This window comes from Fringilla coelebs (assembly GCF_963513975.1).
Source record: "Fringilla coelebs genome assembly, chromosome: 6".
In the NCBI taxonomy this organism is placed as follows: Eukaryota; Metazoa; Chordata; class Aves; order Passeriformes; family Fringillidae; genus Fringilla; species Fringilla coelebs.
The window spans coordinates 31,222,177-31,237,491 of record NC_140034.1 but is presented as its reverse complement, the minus strand read 5'-3'; the positions used below and the strand labels follow the sequence as shown (position 1 = coordinate 31,237,491).

The 15,315-nt window shown below is 45.2% G+C and overlaps 1 protein-coding gene across 2 annotated transcripts; it reads right to left on the bottom strand.

Annotated features, from left to right (window-relative positions):
* Nucleotides 1-1,751: 1,751 nt before the first annotated feature.
* On the bottom strand, nt 1,752-2,390 carry GREM1 (gremlin 1, DAN family BMP antagonist; the record flags this gene model as incomplete). Of its 2 annotated transcripts, XM_084207512.1 has the most annotated exons (2): nt 1,752-2,156; nt 2,277-2,390. In XM_084207512.1, the coding sequence occupies 2 exons, from the start codon at nt 2,388-2,390 to the stop codon at nt 1,836-1,838; spliced, it is 435 nt and encodes a 144-aa protein (XP_084063638.1). In that variant the 3' UTR covers nt 1,752-1,835. The 2 variants fall into 2 exon arrangements, with proteins under 2 accessions (XP_084063638.1, XP_084063637.1); XM_084207511.1 differs by having other exon boundaries at nt 1,752-2,390.
* Nucleotides 2,391-15,315: the final 12,925 nt, after the last annotated feature.

The following is a 15,315-nucleotide window of genomic DNA, read 5'->3' as shown; positions in this document are numbered from 1 at the left end:
GAATTGTCCTCCTTAATATTCTATGGCAAGAAATTATGTCAAAATAATCACCTTGTGGCCGAGAGAGGCATCTGGTGGGAGAGAGCAGAGTTATGCTGATAGTGGATCCTACAGAATATTGCTGCTGCGTGGGGAAACTGAGTCCTGGACCCTCCAAGATTGATCCCACAGGAAGTGTGGGATCCCGCTGCAAATGCTCAGGTTAGCAAGGACAACATGCATGGACAGGCTGCCTCTCTGCTCCAATCCCCAGGACACACCTCATTAAACTAACTTCTTTGTAGGGACTTCTGTGCTCTTGCCAAACTTTAGAGCCCTGATCAATTTTAAGCTCCTAAGCCTGAAGGAAAGAAAAGACAAGATAACCTCACAGGTGAGAGTCATCGAGCTGTTGGAAGTAGTGTGTTCCCTTTTATGTTTTTTCCCCCCAGATGAGAGGGGCAGTCAGCCCTGAGTGTTCAGGAAATTCTCTTTACTTACTCCAAATCCAGTTTAAATGCAAGTCTGTGGTAAAAGATATAAAAAGAGGATCATTGCTGGCAAAGTTCTGCATCTCTGTTTCAACAAACTGCATGCCTGTGGCAAAGCTAAAATAACAATAACAATGCAATGTTTACTAGTCATGAATGTCGTGTCTTTTGTCTCTTGTGTGGTTATTGCATTTTCAGTCACATGATGCTTGTTTTAATTTTTGCTCTGCTCTTTATGTACTAAATTACTGCCATTCTGTACTTGATCTTGGTTAGCAAGATTTTTGTGCTGTGGTTATGTATGTGTGTGAAAAAGAGGAGTTTGGATACACACAATGAAGTAGGCACACTCATTGCATGTTTGTATAGGTACTGTCTATAAGATACTGCATATACATATATATGTAGATATGAAGAATAACTGATATCAGAAATAAAAGACATCAAATGGATCTAGTGGCATGAGAATGGGTTCTGTTCGGTTTAGAGAGCCATCAGAATTCAGAAGTTTATTTATAGCTTTGTATATAGTTATTTTTAATTTATGTAATATATGACTAGGTATATAAATTAAAGCAAAACGTAAACAGAAGACAATATCTCTTCCTCTGTGTTTTCCTATTTATGTACCTTTCCTTTTTCTACTCCCTTTTGTACTCTCCCTGTCTACTTGCTTTGACCTTTTGCTTTCTAAGTTGCTGTAGATCTGTTTCCCATCCACCTATATTGACTTTTCAGCACTCCCACATCCCCCCATTGTTCTCCAGACATGGCTTTTGGATTACAGCTATTTTTTTGAAGAAGCGTGTTACAAACTCTCAACACAGCTTCTATTTTCAGTGATGGCTGTGCTACACTTTAAATTGCTCTTTGTCTATTTCTTATATAAGAATAGATTCATGCTTTGAAATATATTGTCCTCTCGCTTTGATGTTTCACTTAATACAGTAAAAGCAAATAGCACAAAGGTGAACATTCGCAAAAGCCACAGCTCCACTTTCCCAGCAAGCGGCAAAATTGTGAATATACACATGAATTAGGAAACCTAATTCATGAATATGGATAATAATTAGGGGTTTTTTAAATGTCTCATACCCCTTTTTCATTTGTTTGGGTTTTTTTTTGTAGTGAACATTCATGCATTTGCTCATCCGTATTTATTTTCCCCCTTACACACACACACATGCATGCCCTTTCCTTACATGAATTTTTTCTTTCTTTTTGGGGGGGTTTTGCTTGTTTTAGGTAATTCACTAGGTCCCTTTCAGTTCTGCCCAGCCTTGCAGGTAGGCTAGTTCATGCCACTCGCTCTCCCGCTGGCAGTGATTGCATACAGTCAGAGTGCAATTGCTACATTTTCTCCTTTTAGTCCAAGTCGATAGATATACACCGGCACTCCTTAACTCGGGTGATTCTTTTTTTCTTCCTTGGGGGCTGAAGCTCGGGGCAATTGAGCGTAACAGTCATAGTGGTGAATTTCTTGGGCTTGCAGAAGGAACACGACTGGAAGGAGCCTTCTTCTTTACGGACGTGCCTGGGGATATAGAAGGAATTGCACTGGCCATAGCAGAACCTGTTGATAATGGTGCGGCTGTTGCAGCCCTCTTCGTGGATAGTTTGTTTGAGGGGCTGGGTTTTGCACCAATCCCTCTTCAGGTACTTGCGCTCAGTGATGTGCAGCGCCTCCTGACTGGACTCCAGCACCTCTTCAGCAGGCATGGAGGTGCCTTTTCCCCGCTCTCGATGCCTGGAGCCTGACTGCTGCTGTGTCTGCATTTGCTCCGAATCATTGGGCTGATCCTTGACAGGAGGAGGGATGGCACCTTGAGATCCACGATTCCGCTTTCTCCCTTCGGCTGCCGGCAGCAGAAATCCCATCAGAAGAAACAGGGCACCGATGGCATACAGTGTGCGGACCATCCTGGAGGGAAGGTGAGGAAATAAAGCACAGTTGTGGATTTCAGATATCAACAGAAGCCAGGTATGCACTAAATTTTCAGCTCCATTAAAAAAATGTGTGCACACACACTCATAAAACATAAGCATTCAAGCCTGCGCCAGCTGGAAAGCTGTTCCCAAATTACCAAGTGATAAAAGCCTTCAAATAGAGTGATTGAAAGTAAGCCCAAATAGAATTTTGTTTGTGTGTCCTCCATCTTTTTCCATCTTTTTTCTCCAAGTGCATTGCCCTAGTTCTCATTCCCTTCTTATAGCTCACTGACATATAGGAAGTTTGCCCCTTACTTACAACAGTGAAAGAACAAATTTTATACTACACAAGGATTCATTTACATGACACAGCTATCTACAATACCAGAGGGCTAAAGTCTTTGTCCTAGCAGATGTAGTCTGTATACAGCTCCTAGAATAATGTACATCCAGTATATAATGTATATGTCGTATACACCTGCAGCCTGTTTTACAGCTTCCCAACTTCTGCCACACTGGACCTCTAAAGGGGTCCAATGTGTCTGAGTGTAAAGATGCTTGAGCTGAGAGATGTGCAACATGTCAGGCAACAAACATAAAAGAATATTTAGGTACAGGTTAAAAGAGGTGTGTCTTATCATTTCAAACTATGTCCTCTCACACAATGCTCTGAATCCTTGATTGAATCAAGGATTGAATCTCAGCAATCACAGCGCTGAGAATTTTTCAGATCCCTAAATTTTATTCATTTTACACAGAATGGTATAGTCAGAGGACAGCAGAATTTTGTAAATTATATTAAATATCACAGAGTTTGTGCACATAAAAAAAGACCACTTCAGGAAGTGCAGTTAAGTGGAGATGATCGGGTCCTTCAAAACCGTATGACTGCTCCAAACCTAATTATTGCGTAGGAATAACTTTCCTACTTACACTTTCCTCCCTTATTCCACCACTTCTGCTGCTCCCCAAATCTGAGTTCTTGGGACTGTTCTGTCAGCTTAAAACACCAACCAGCACAGAAGAAACTCATCAGTGTCACACTTCCCCCTTCCAGAAGCACCATGGTCTCCAAGTTTTTCTGAAAGGAGCTACGTGGTAGCAAGACAAACAGGTGAAGGAGTAAGTCTCTGAGGGACCCTCCCCATGGAAGCGTGGAAGAAGGCACCAGGAATGAGCAACTAATTGAAAAAAACCACTGTAAAACACTAAAATTGTGAAGAAGCACAGGCATTAAAAAGGAAAAGGACTGTGAAAAAAAATGCTGAGGAAGTAATTGTTTTCTACCTGCTTGGAGTGCTGCAGTTGTATCCCTCGTTTGACTTGCTTTATCAGTATGGAAAAAATGAGCATTTGAATTGAAGAGTCCTTCTTGTGTTACTACCCGAGGAACATGTGAAACCATGGGCACTGTCCTGGACGGCTCCATCCGCTCTGCCTGAGACCACACAACTAGGCAGGAAAGCAGCCAAATGCCAGCGCTGTGAGGGCCACCTAGAGACTCAGCAGAGGCTCAGGGTAAGTACTGTCTGCTGTAAAAAACAACTGCTAATTTCTCAGCTATTAGGCCTTTCCAATTACACTGAGAAAATAAATGTTACACTGTTCAAACAGCCTTTCTCATCAACTGGATCGGGAGAGGAATTCCTGAAGTGGGAAAGTGTCATAAGGGGGTTCTACTGCATTCAAGGAGTTGCTTGTGGATCTAATATTTTTTGTGTTTGTCAGCAGATTTTTAAAGCACCTGGAGTTCCTGATATATCATAGATGTATACATTCATTTCAGTAATCTGCCTACCAGCATGTCCTGTGTTTGGCAGTCAAGGAAGGGGTGTAAGAATGATACAACTGATGACTCCAACAGACAATTTGGAAGGACTGCTGTGAGTATCTAAATGAAAAATGGTATGGAACAGACAATTTTAATAACCTTAAGGCTTTGACATAGACAAAAATAAGTTGGGAATTCCAATTAAGGAATAATGCAGCATAATTTCAAGTATCAGCCTGGACTTCATATTTGCTGGTTTTTCCTCATCTCTATTACAACCTGAATATTATTTAAACATGTTTCATTTTAATTTTTTCTTAAAAATTAAGTTTTCAAAGAATTATTAACTATTGCTTATTCCCTCAAGAGATCAGAATGATTTCTTCCAAAACTATTCTTATTTCTCTGGTGACTGACTAGTCACCACTATTTTAACACTATTTTAATATGCACTTTATTTACTCAACATGGTGCCAGAGTCTTAAAAGTAAAAAAAAAAAAAGTGATTTCATGAAGTTGAAAATAAATTGCTAGGTTGTAAGCAGTGCCAGAAAACTTCAAGTGTTTATTTTATTTAGTGTCCCACAACTTGGATGAGGTTCCACCAACGTGAATATTCCTGGACTTTAATTTTTAAAACTGATTAGCTACACATGGTTTTCTTTCTCTTTTTTTCCACCATAGATGACATAGCAAGGTCTAGTCCTACAAAAATGAGGTGTATTCTGGGATGGGAATCTGGGGGAAGTTTCATAGTAATATATACTATTGTAAGGTCTGTGGCCCAGATTCACGCAACTTTATTAAGCACATGCTTATCCCTAAGGAAATGCAAGCATGTGTTTCAGTGTAATCCTAAACTGGGAGGAAGGTAATTTTTCACTGGGTTGGTTTCCAGCCTTAAAGGTGGAAGCTGCATTACATGATCATAAAAGAAATTGTAACTCAAATGAAAATTAGCCACTCAGCAGAAACTTTTATTATGGTCACTTCCAAAACACACATCTAAAAGTAATCCAGAAATTTAGGGATAAATACAGGTTAAAGTCAGAAGGGGCTGTGTGAACTTCAAGATCCCCACAGCAGGATCTTTTTTTTTTTTTTTGATAACTGATGAAAAATTTATTTTAAAATTAAGATCTTAATTTTTAAAATGAAAAATACAAAGGAAAATGAGGTGGTATGCCTCAGGAAGGAAAGCAGCCAGGGTGCAGTATGGGCACCCTGCAGCACCTCTGGTGCCAGGGCAATCAATGCTTTTGCTTATGAGAGAAGATGACACCTTGGCTTACATTAGAAAGTGAAGGGGTTCATCTATCTGAGTTAGCAGTTGTGAATGTTTCTTTAACAGGGTTTTTAATTACTGAAAGAAGTAGAACACAGGAGAGGACAGTAGAAGTAACTAAAATCAGCGCTACCATACCAAAAGTTTTACTGAGGAGAAATGTCTCCTGAAGAAAATGCTTTTTCTCCTCATTACAGTCATAATTCTGCAGAAGTTATAGCTCTGCAGCTGTGAGAATCAGGCTGTAAAACCTTATATTCCATGTTTCTGCAAAATTTTCATTACTTGATACCAACTGACTGTTACACTGGCATAACCAGAAATCCTTTGGACAATTCATTTGAGAATCCTTTGAACAAACAGATGACCATAACCAAAATTATCACTTCCCTCATTTCATTCAGATCCAGAGAGATATGACAGAATTAATATTTATTTTTTAAAAGTAACACAATACTCCAAAACTCTATTCTTTCCACATTTCACTGCTGAGTTCCACTTTTCATCATCTGTAAGCTCTTAGTCCTAAAGCCAAAAGAAGTTTTATTGCTGACTTCAAACAGGAGCAGAATTGGGCCCTAACATTCATATCACTTCATATGTGGTTTATCTAGAGCCTGAGATCTCATCATCTAAAACAGATTAAGAAATGTGTGGATTAATACTAGCAACTATTGAGAGATAAATGTAAATGCTTTCAGGTTTACTATTTCATACAATTAGGCTGTAATTTTTTTCATTTATACATTTTCTGCTATGAATTAAGGATCTCCACATGTCAGGTCATAGACAGAATTTCCCTATGAGTTCCTAGGCAGAGTCAGAAAGTTACTACTGACATGTTTAGCTCAACACAACTTGTTTAAAAGAGCTGGATGGAAACCTGGTTGAAATACCCAGCAAAACTGTCACAGATCTTAACAGGCCTGCAACTTCATCTATAAACCCCTTTTACTAGGAAAATATTATGAAGAGCCATGGACTCCTGTGCTTCACAAGAAACATGAAAAATAGTCTGATGAAGAACTAAAAAAAAACCTAACCAACAATTATTTGGTGGACTTCAAATACAAGCCAAAGAAAGACACAAAACACAATCCCTCTGACTACTGTGAAAATAGAAGTGGTTTTGTCCCGAAGGATCAGAATAATTTTATGCCTTGCATATTACATCTGAATTACAGAAACACTCTTATGTAATGTTTTCATAGTTCATAGATCTGTATTTTTAAATATTAAAAAAGCATAGTAATGGCAGTTCCCAGAAAACTGCATTTTTTTTTCCTGAAATCAAGACAGCAAAACTAACATCTGTGTTTCATAGAATTTGGATATATTTACATTTCAGAAAATTTCTTCTTGAGAGTCATAGAGATGGGGGGTTTTGAGACATATAAGGAGTGTAGGCAGCAATTTTAAAACAAACAAACCAACCAACCAACCCTTGAAACCTTGAGAATTCCCCGTCTAAGAAACTATTTTTCTGCAGGACATCCTATGGGACTCCCGGGAAGCAGAACATCATGGTGGCCATGGCTGGTACCAAACCCGAGTTTGCCTTGCCTGAAGACGCCCACGCAGCCTGACAGCTCCCAGCTTCCTAGCGCCGAACTCCCTCCAGACACATTTCCTCATGGAGCCCTAAAGCAACCGCGATAGCTTCGCTCCTCTCTCTGCACTGCCATGCGTGCTGAAAAGGAGAGTCTTCAGCAGAAGCCACGCATTTCTGGGTAGCACTGCCGAGACAAAAAGAATAAATGCTTTAGCACAGCTTGGCGCTGCACGCTGAAGAGGAGCGGAGGGCCACGGCCATCGGTGCCTTTTGTCACTTACACACGGAGCCAGCGCACGCTGGTTGGTTATTCTGGTTATTCCCGGTTTGCCGGGCTCAGAGGGGAATGGGGCAGGAGCAAAGCAAAGCTTCTGCAGCTCACGGGTCGCCGGGCTGGGCTCAGAGGCAGCTGAGGCTGGGGGGCCACCGGCACTGCACCCAGAAGTCGCCGCTCACAAAACGCCTGACGAAACCCGGCGTCCTGTCAGCAGCACGGAGAGCCAAAGGCGCGCCGGTGCCCCAGAGCCCCGTCTATGCAAAAGGAGGTTGCGTCTCAGCCCTGGTGACCGAAACGGGCTTCGCTTGCCATGCTTTCGCCGAGAGGAGCCACGAATGGGACACCAGGAGCGAGGCTGCAGCTGATGGCCGGGGAGGGACGCTGCGGCTCAGCGGGCCGGAGGGCCCCGCACGGCCGGAGGGCCCCGCCGCACCGCCCGAGCCGACGAGGTAACACGGGGGAGCCTGGCTGCCGTCAGGGCGGGGGGCAGACCGCAGGCTTGGTTTGGCTTGGCATGGCCGGGAGCGACTCGGCCCGGCTCCCCGAGGGCGGGGACGCTCCTGGCGGCGGCTGGCGACACCGACCGGCTCTTCCCACGGGGCACGGCCGCCGTCTAGGTTAACCCAACGGAGGACGAACTCGCTGAAGGGACTGCCAAGCCCCCGGGCGATCGTATTGAAACAGACGGGGCAAGCAAGCAGGCGTCCTCCAGAAGGGAAAAGCCCTGCTCCAAGCCGCGCCGCTGGCCCCGGGCCGGGAGGAGCGTGCTCCGTCCGCCCCCGCGGAGCCGCACGGGCGGCGCTCCTGCGGCCGGGCCGAGGGGCCCGTCACCGCGGTAAGGGGAGCCGACGCACGGAGCCGTCGGCTCGACAAAACTCCCGCGGCTGCGAGTCAGGTGGGAGGGCTAGGCGGAGAGGCGGCGGAGGAGCCGCGTTCCGTCCGCTGCGGTCCCGCCCGCCCCGGGAAGGACGCGCGGTGCTGCCTAGGGGCGCAGCCCACGGGCGTGCTGCCGGTGCGGAGCCTCCCTCCGCAGCACCCGACGCCGCTGGCACACACCGAGTCTCCCGGACGGCACGCACCCCGCCCCGGGAGCTCCGGAGGTACCAGGAGCACGCTCCTCCGAGGAGCGGAGGTTTGCAAAGGCGGGCCAGGACAGAGCCGGGGGCTTAGCGGCCTCGTAGAGGGCAGCTCGGCGGGACGAGATGGGATGGGGCTGGCACCTGGAGATCTGCCCCCGCCCCGCTCCGTGCAGAGGCCGGGCCGGGATTTTTCCGTGTCTCGGGTGGGCGCCGAATCCAATTTGTCGGGAGTGATGCTGTAGGCGGAGATGAGAGGCAGAGCTAACAGGGCTTTTGCGTCCCCGTGCTTGTGAGGGGAAAGAGATGTAACGGTGCCCTAATCGCCGGCGCTGCGGCGGAAAGGTCGGCGCACCTCACTCCCGCGGACGGGAGGGACGGGCGTCACCCCCTGCAAAACCGAGACGCTCCGGAGTTTTGCTAGACACCGGTGAACGCCTCCTTCCCTTGCCCCTCTCTGAAGGTAGGATAGAGAGCTTAAAATTTTGCCTCCCACAGACACTGGCCGAACTCGCGGCTGCCGGACCCGTTCGCGCCCCCGCTGTAAGTGCACGTCCCAGCTCACCTGCGCGGCGGCGGCTCCGCGGCGGGGCTCGGCTCGGTGGCGGTGGCTCCTCGGCGCAGCCTGGGGCTCTGCGGGGCTCTGAGCAGTGGGTCACTCGGTGGAGCGGGTGGCGTGGGAGCCCGAAGCTGCCCGGGAGTCCATAGAGAGAGAGAATGTCGGGTCCTGCCTACAAATTGCAGCAGCGCCGAGCTGTCTCCCATTTAAATGTCTGCCAGCTGAGATCTGCTCTCCAAGCCCCTCCAGATCATTGGACAAGCGCCTCCAAAGCCCGTGTTATCCGCCCCTTTTAACACTTCCATAAACTTCCACCAGGGAAAGCTTTCAGTCATCCAGATAAACACTCGACTACTTTCCTGTCTTCAGAGAATCGGTGCTAAAGGTCACCACCCCAAGGAATTGTTCCTGGAATGCACAGAAAATTCACATTTTCCATCCCCATTAAAGTATGACAGTTAAGAAGAATTAAATCCTACCCCCCCTCCCACCGCCTCCGCCGCTCTTCCGCGCACGCTGGGCGCTTCCCTGCCCATGAGCCGGCCGGGCGAGTGAGCCCGCTGCGGGGAGCCCCAGACCGGCCTGCCTTGGCCGGGGGGAGGCAGCCACCTTTGCGGCCCTCCCGCTAGCAAACTGGCTTTCTGAGGTTCTGCAGTATGCCGGGAATTTCGCAGCTTTGGAGGAAAAAGCCTCTGTGGCAATGTCTGTGTGCAGAGGGTGTTAAGCCGTGGCTCCTGATCCGCAGCCCCGCGCCCATGGCTGTATCATGAGGGTTTGGTTTTTTTGGGGGGAAGGGGGTTTGTCTTTTTTTTTTTCTTTTTTTTTTTTCTTTTTTTTTTTAATTTTGTCCCGTTACTGTGTCTCTCGGGGGGCTCCTCAAGCCTGCTGACAGGGGCAAGGACGGCGAAGGAGCGGCACGTCCCGCCGAGGCTGAGCGCGGAGCCGGCCGGAGCGGCCCCGCCGTCGGACCGGCCGCGGGGGCAGCGCAACCGCGCCGAGGCAGCCCCCGCGGGCTCCCGGGGGTCCCCCGAAAGTAGGCAGAAACCGGCGGGGGCTGAGCGTTTTGCGGACCCAGCCCGTCCCAGGCTGGGAACATCTCTCTGCGCTGCAGCTGCCCTTAGGCGTACCCCGAATCTGCAGCGTCGGGCCGGGGACATCGAGGGGCAGAGCTCTGGAGGGCGGACGGACCCCGCAGCGAAGCCTGCACTTCCTCCAGTGCTACCCGGACCCTGTCCTCCAAAAGCTCCAGTGCCGGCGCTCGTCTCTTGCGGGGCTACCCTACGGGCAGGAGCAGCCTGTGAACCACGGGCTGACTTTTGGGCTTGCTGGTTAGACAGAGACGTTTGTCAGCTGCCGCCTCCAGCTGCGGGCATCTCGCAGCAGAAAGCAGCGCTGGGAAAAGCTCTGCCACGGACACGAGCGCTGCAGGTGGTGCCGATAGGTCTGTGCTCTCCTGGCTGTTGGGCACAAGTTACTGCCCCTGAATCAAACCAGCCCTACTTCTCGGTCACCAGCAGTCAGCACCCAGCTTGGACCTCAGACAGGCCCGGATCTCACCTAAGAGGTAGTTTACTTGCAGAAGGGGAAGATGAATTAGAATGAAAGGATTTGCTACATTAGGGGTGCCAGAGATAGGTAAGATGCCAAGTTTCTGACTTTCACAGTACTTAGCGGTGGCTTGCTCTTTGCTGAGACCGATACTTGGCTTCTCTTAGAGCCTGAGTGCTTAGTAAGGTAGTGAAATAGGCCCATTACAATAATTCACACGCATAGAGCGACAACTTGTTAAAAAAACTTCAGTCACAGGGCAAGTCACCATAGCGCAGTGGTAGGTGGCAGCATGAGAGAGAAAATGAGTTGGTGTGCAGGATACACTGAAATTCAAAGACAATTAACGGGGAAGCATTACTGGCAAGGAATTACAGCAAATGACATCTATATGGGTAGAAGGAGAGGCCTAGGGAATTTGTATTATTTTGTTTGTTTTGGGTTTTTACTCATAAAAGTGCTATTGTTTGTATTTTATTTGTTTTGTTTTTAAGTAATTGGTGTCCTTCCTTCGCGATTCCAAAGGTCATGATTCCCACCTCTCAGTATGTTGGGACTTTGTGCTCTTTTCCATTTCCTTCTGTGAAGCAGTTGTATTGAATTGAAAGGGTCTATTCGCTCTCTTCTGCTCTGTCTCTCACGCTGCCCAGGGCCGCAGCCCAAGCACAGGAGTGCCTGCAGGAAGAGCTTCCTGCGCTTTGATCTGAGCTCCTCTTGGTGCCCACCATGGCACTGCCACTGCAGGCGCTTCCAGCCAGCCCCTGCTGCCTCTCTGCTCTCTTTTTCTGGTTTGTCATTTACATGCCACTCTGGCGTTGCCTTTCCTAGATGATATTTCTGGGCAGCAATTGCAGAGTAGGTATATCCACTTAATGCCTTATTGCATTCAGGGATCTAGCCAGAGTTGGTGATCTGGTGTAGCTCTCACTCTGACTTAAAGCACACTAGGAAACACTTTAGGAAGCAGGTCCTGGTATAGAAGTTGTGTTCCCTCCTCAAGATTCATCTTCCTTTTCTTGCAGCTGAATATCCTATATCATATCTTCTCATCTGGTTTCTTTCTTTTAGCTTAATCTGCAGTGTTCCAAGTGTGCACTAGCACCTTGGGCCAAGCAAGACAAGTGTTCAGATTTCTTTGAACACTTGGAAAGTAGAATTATTTCTGAGCAGTTGGAAAGTAGAATTATTTCTGCAAGCATATCCATGCTCATTCACAAAAATGCAAAAATTAAATTTGGATACCAACAAGATAAGTAATTGCAGTTGCATCTGGACTGAAGGAAGGTAGAAAATTTTTAAAAATATTTTTTAAAAGGATGTTAAAAAATGTTATGTCTCTTTTTATTTGTTTGAGATTGAGGGAGGCAGGGGGAAAGATGTCTTTTCCCCTCATCATTCTTTCAGGTATCCGGAATAACTTCCAGCTTGGAAGAATTCTTTATTTCTGCTGGAATCCTTAACATTCCATGGGTTTGCTCCAGAGCTTCAGCTGTGCTGGTTAGATCCCAAGCAAAGACTGGTTAAAAAAGTGCCCACTGCTGAAAGGGAAATACTTCTTCCTCCTACCATACCTAGACTTGAATTCTGTCAATTCTCATCAGGGCTTCTAATTGGAGCTGGAATACTTATGGGGAAATGTTGTTTAATTATTTAGTATTAAAGAGGCCTATGGAAATGTGCATGGTTTTGTGGTATAGGTATAGGTTTGAGATGAAGAGCTTTAATGTCATTGGATGGTAGTGGTGTGTACTGTGAACCTGACAACTACAACTACCTGCTTGCTCTTATTTTGCTTGGCTTTTTTTTTTAAATTTTTTATTTCCTCTCTCATTTCTTGCTGGTATTCACTGTGTGAGTTGTTCTTTGTTTCAATGGAACAGTAAGAATTATGTAAGCTTAAAAGAAGTGCTGTACTTAATTCTTGCCGAGAAAAATGTTATTGGGCTGAGCTCCTGTGTGCTACTGCTAGCTTTGAGTGCTGCTCAAAGTATCCTCACTGCCAGGACAGTTGGCACCTTATTAAAAGCCTTTGCAGAGAAGCCAAAACTCACGGGGGGCCAGAGCCTCTTCTTGAATAAATTGGAATAGCTTTTAATGACTCAGGGAGATGTAAGTGATCTATGACAGCTGAGAACCTGGCCCTAATACATCTAGAAAGCCAGTATCTCTCACTCCTAGACGTGTTCCTCCAGGTCAGAAGTAAGGCATGCTGTCCAACAGGGACAGGGCACATCTGAACTGCTTTGCTTGGTATTTTGAACTCCTCTGTTAAGGAGAGAAAGGACCTTGGTTTGTCTCACCAACACAGCAGTAACTTTTCTAGCTGAGCTGTAGCGAGTCTAGAACAAGCACTGACTCAACTCTTGCTGAGTTTCTGGTGGTGTACACTGCTGTCTTCCTGACTTGATGAATGAGATCAGCAGTGTCTCAGAAGGAACTCATGACTTGGGGCCAGAGCGAGATGCTGATAGTGTGCGTTGTGTGGGCCACGTGTGGAAGTGGCCATCATTCCATTCCTGCTGAGGTGTGCGAGCTTCTGTGCTATGTATGGGAAGAACACTCCTTGTTTTGTCTTAGAAAAGAACTGACACTCCAAGAATCCAGTTTCCTGTGGATTTTAGACGTATCTAAAAGTAATGGATAAAAACCTTCGTTGTAAACCAGCAAGTAAAATGGGGTTTTTTGCTTGTTATTTCAAACCTAAGTAGGCAAACAATAATAGCTGCTGAGGGAGAGAGGTGTGCATGTTGGTTTCAGGACAGTATACTGGCATACCAGGCCTGTTACTCTTGTGCAGGTACTCTCCTGTTTATTCTATTGCAGATGATTATATGAAAAAAACCCTCTAATTTAAGTAGCCTTGTAGCTTCATATTAAGCCTGAAAAAGTAGTTCCAGAAAAAAGCTGAGGTTATTCTGAGTTGAGTTAAATTTCTCTTAAAATGTCCTGGAAAATCAGCTTTAAGACTATGCTTCATGTTGGCAAATTCTGTTTAATTAAGGAATTTTAATCTCTCTCTTATCTGAGTTTTAGAATTAAGGTATATATGGTGGAGGTTGGAAAATATTGTACTTACTGAAAAAGCAATATTTTATATTTATGTTGACAGAACATCAGCTTTTTAACCTACAGATTTCCATCAGCTGAATGAGAGAAAATTAATTAGGGAAAAGTGCTTATTTTGGGGCTGGTTTTTTTTTTTAAATGAAGTATTTTAGGGGTTTTTACCTTCAAAATATTGCTTGATCTAGAAATAATTTGAAAATCCTCATAAATAGGACATTAGAAATCAAATTAATAAATGAGTTCAATAGAAAATCTTTAAGCATCTAAATAATTTATCTTGGGTTCTGCTCTGAAAAGTATGATGCCCTGTTGTGCTTGAAAAGCTTTCTTGTTTCGCATATACTGCCAGGTTGTGGGCTTGTAATGATGTCCACACCTAGGAGCCAGGTCACCCACCAGCATTCCACTTAGCTATGTGATGCAGACAGAGAACAAAAAATATATTTTCTGTCCCTAAAACACCTACATACATAATTCAATCCATATGTGACTATTTTTCAAAAGCTATTTAGAAAAGCTTATTTTATTAGGATGAAGTTTTGATTGCTGAACAAATACAAAATTTTATACCAAATGAAGAGATATCATATCTCAAGCTAAACTTTTTAAACTCTTTTTCACAATTTTTTGATGCATCTTATGTACTTGATGACTATAAAATAATTTGCCAAGAAAATGAAAGTCATGAAATTCCTCTGCCCTCGTGCATTTGCTCTTCTTTTTCTTTTGTCTCCTGAATCTGTAGGAGGTGTTTGCTGACATGCTTTGCTTTCAGGGCACTTCTGGAGCAACGTGATGTGAGAAGTGACTCAGCTAACCAAGCTGAGTTTGTATGAACATCAGAAGCCCTTACAGTATGAAGCTGCGACCGGGAAATATGAAAAGAGGCATCTAAGGAGCTCACTGTGTTACTTACATACATATTTCACTATATGACAGCTCTGAAATACAATTTCCAGTTATGCTGCAAAACTGAAAAACTCCTTTCCCGAACCTTGCTGCATCCCAACATCTTAGAGTTCATACACTTCTAACCCATGAGCAGTTATCTCGTGCACAGTTCTGCCAAAATAGCCCCTTTTACTTTTTTCTTGCTGTGTTGCAGGGCAGCTTGTCGTGTGACCACCTGTGTTTCAGGGTGTTACATGGGGGGGTTCTGTGCAACACCCGTGGAGCACGCAGTGTCAGTCTGCAGGGGGAGGTGGGTAGTGGGGAGGCAAGAGATCTATCTAGGCTTTTTTCCTGACTCTAGTCTGTAGTGAAACAAAAAAAGAGTAAGAGAGACAGGAAAGCTATTTTATTATGTAAGGAGATTTGCAAGGCGTTTATTTTGGTTTGTTTTGTTGTGGGTTGGTTCGGTTTTGGTTTTTTATTCCATTGCTCTCTTTTCAAAATTGAAATCATATCTGTTCTTTTTGCTTTTCCTGGCAATACACATGTAAAAACAGAATACCAGGAAAAAATGAAAATGTAGCTTTGCAGGAATGAAACAGCTGAAGCTTTTTTTTTTTTGTCTGATTTTTGTTTGAGACAACAACTTAGAATTTCTGCATTTTGTAGCTGAAATCCAGTGTCACAGAAAAAGGCTGCTCTATTACAGGAAGGAAAGAACTGTGTTAAACAGTTTACTGCTGCAGCATCAGTTGCTCCACTTCTCAGAGAGAATACTAATGGAGGTGGGAAGAAACAAAACTCTTCCTCACTGCCTTTTTTATTTAGATGCTCTCTCTGTCAAGAACAGGTAGGAGGGACAAGTTTACCTCCCATCTTCATTCTTTACTT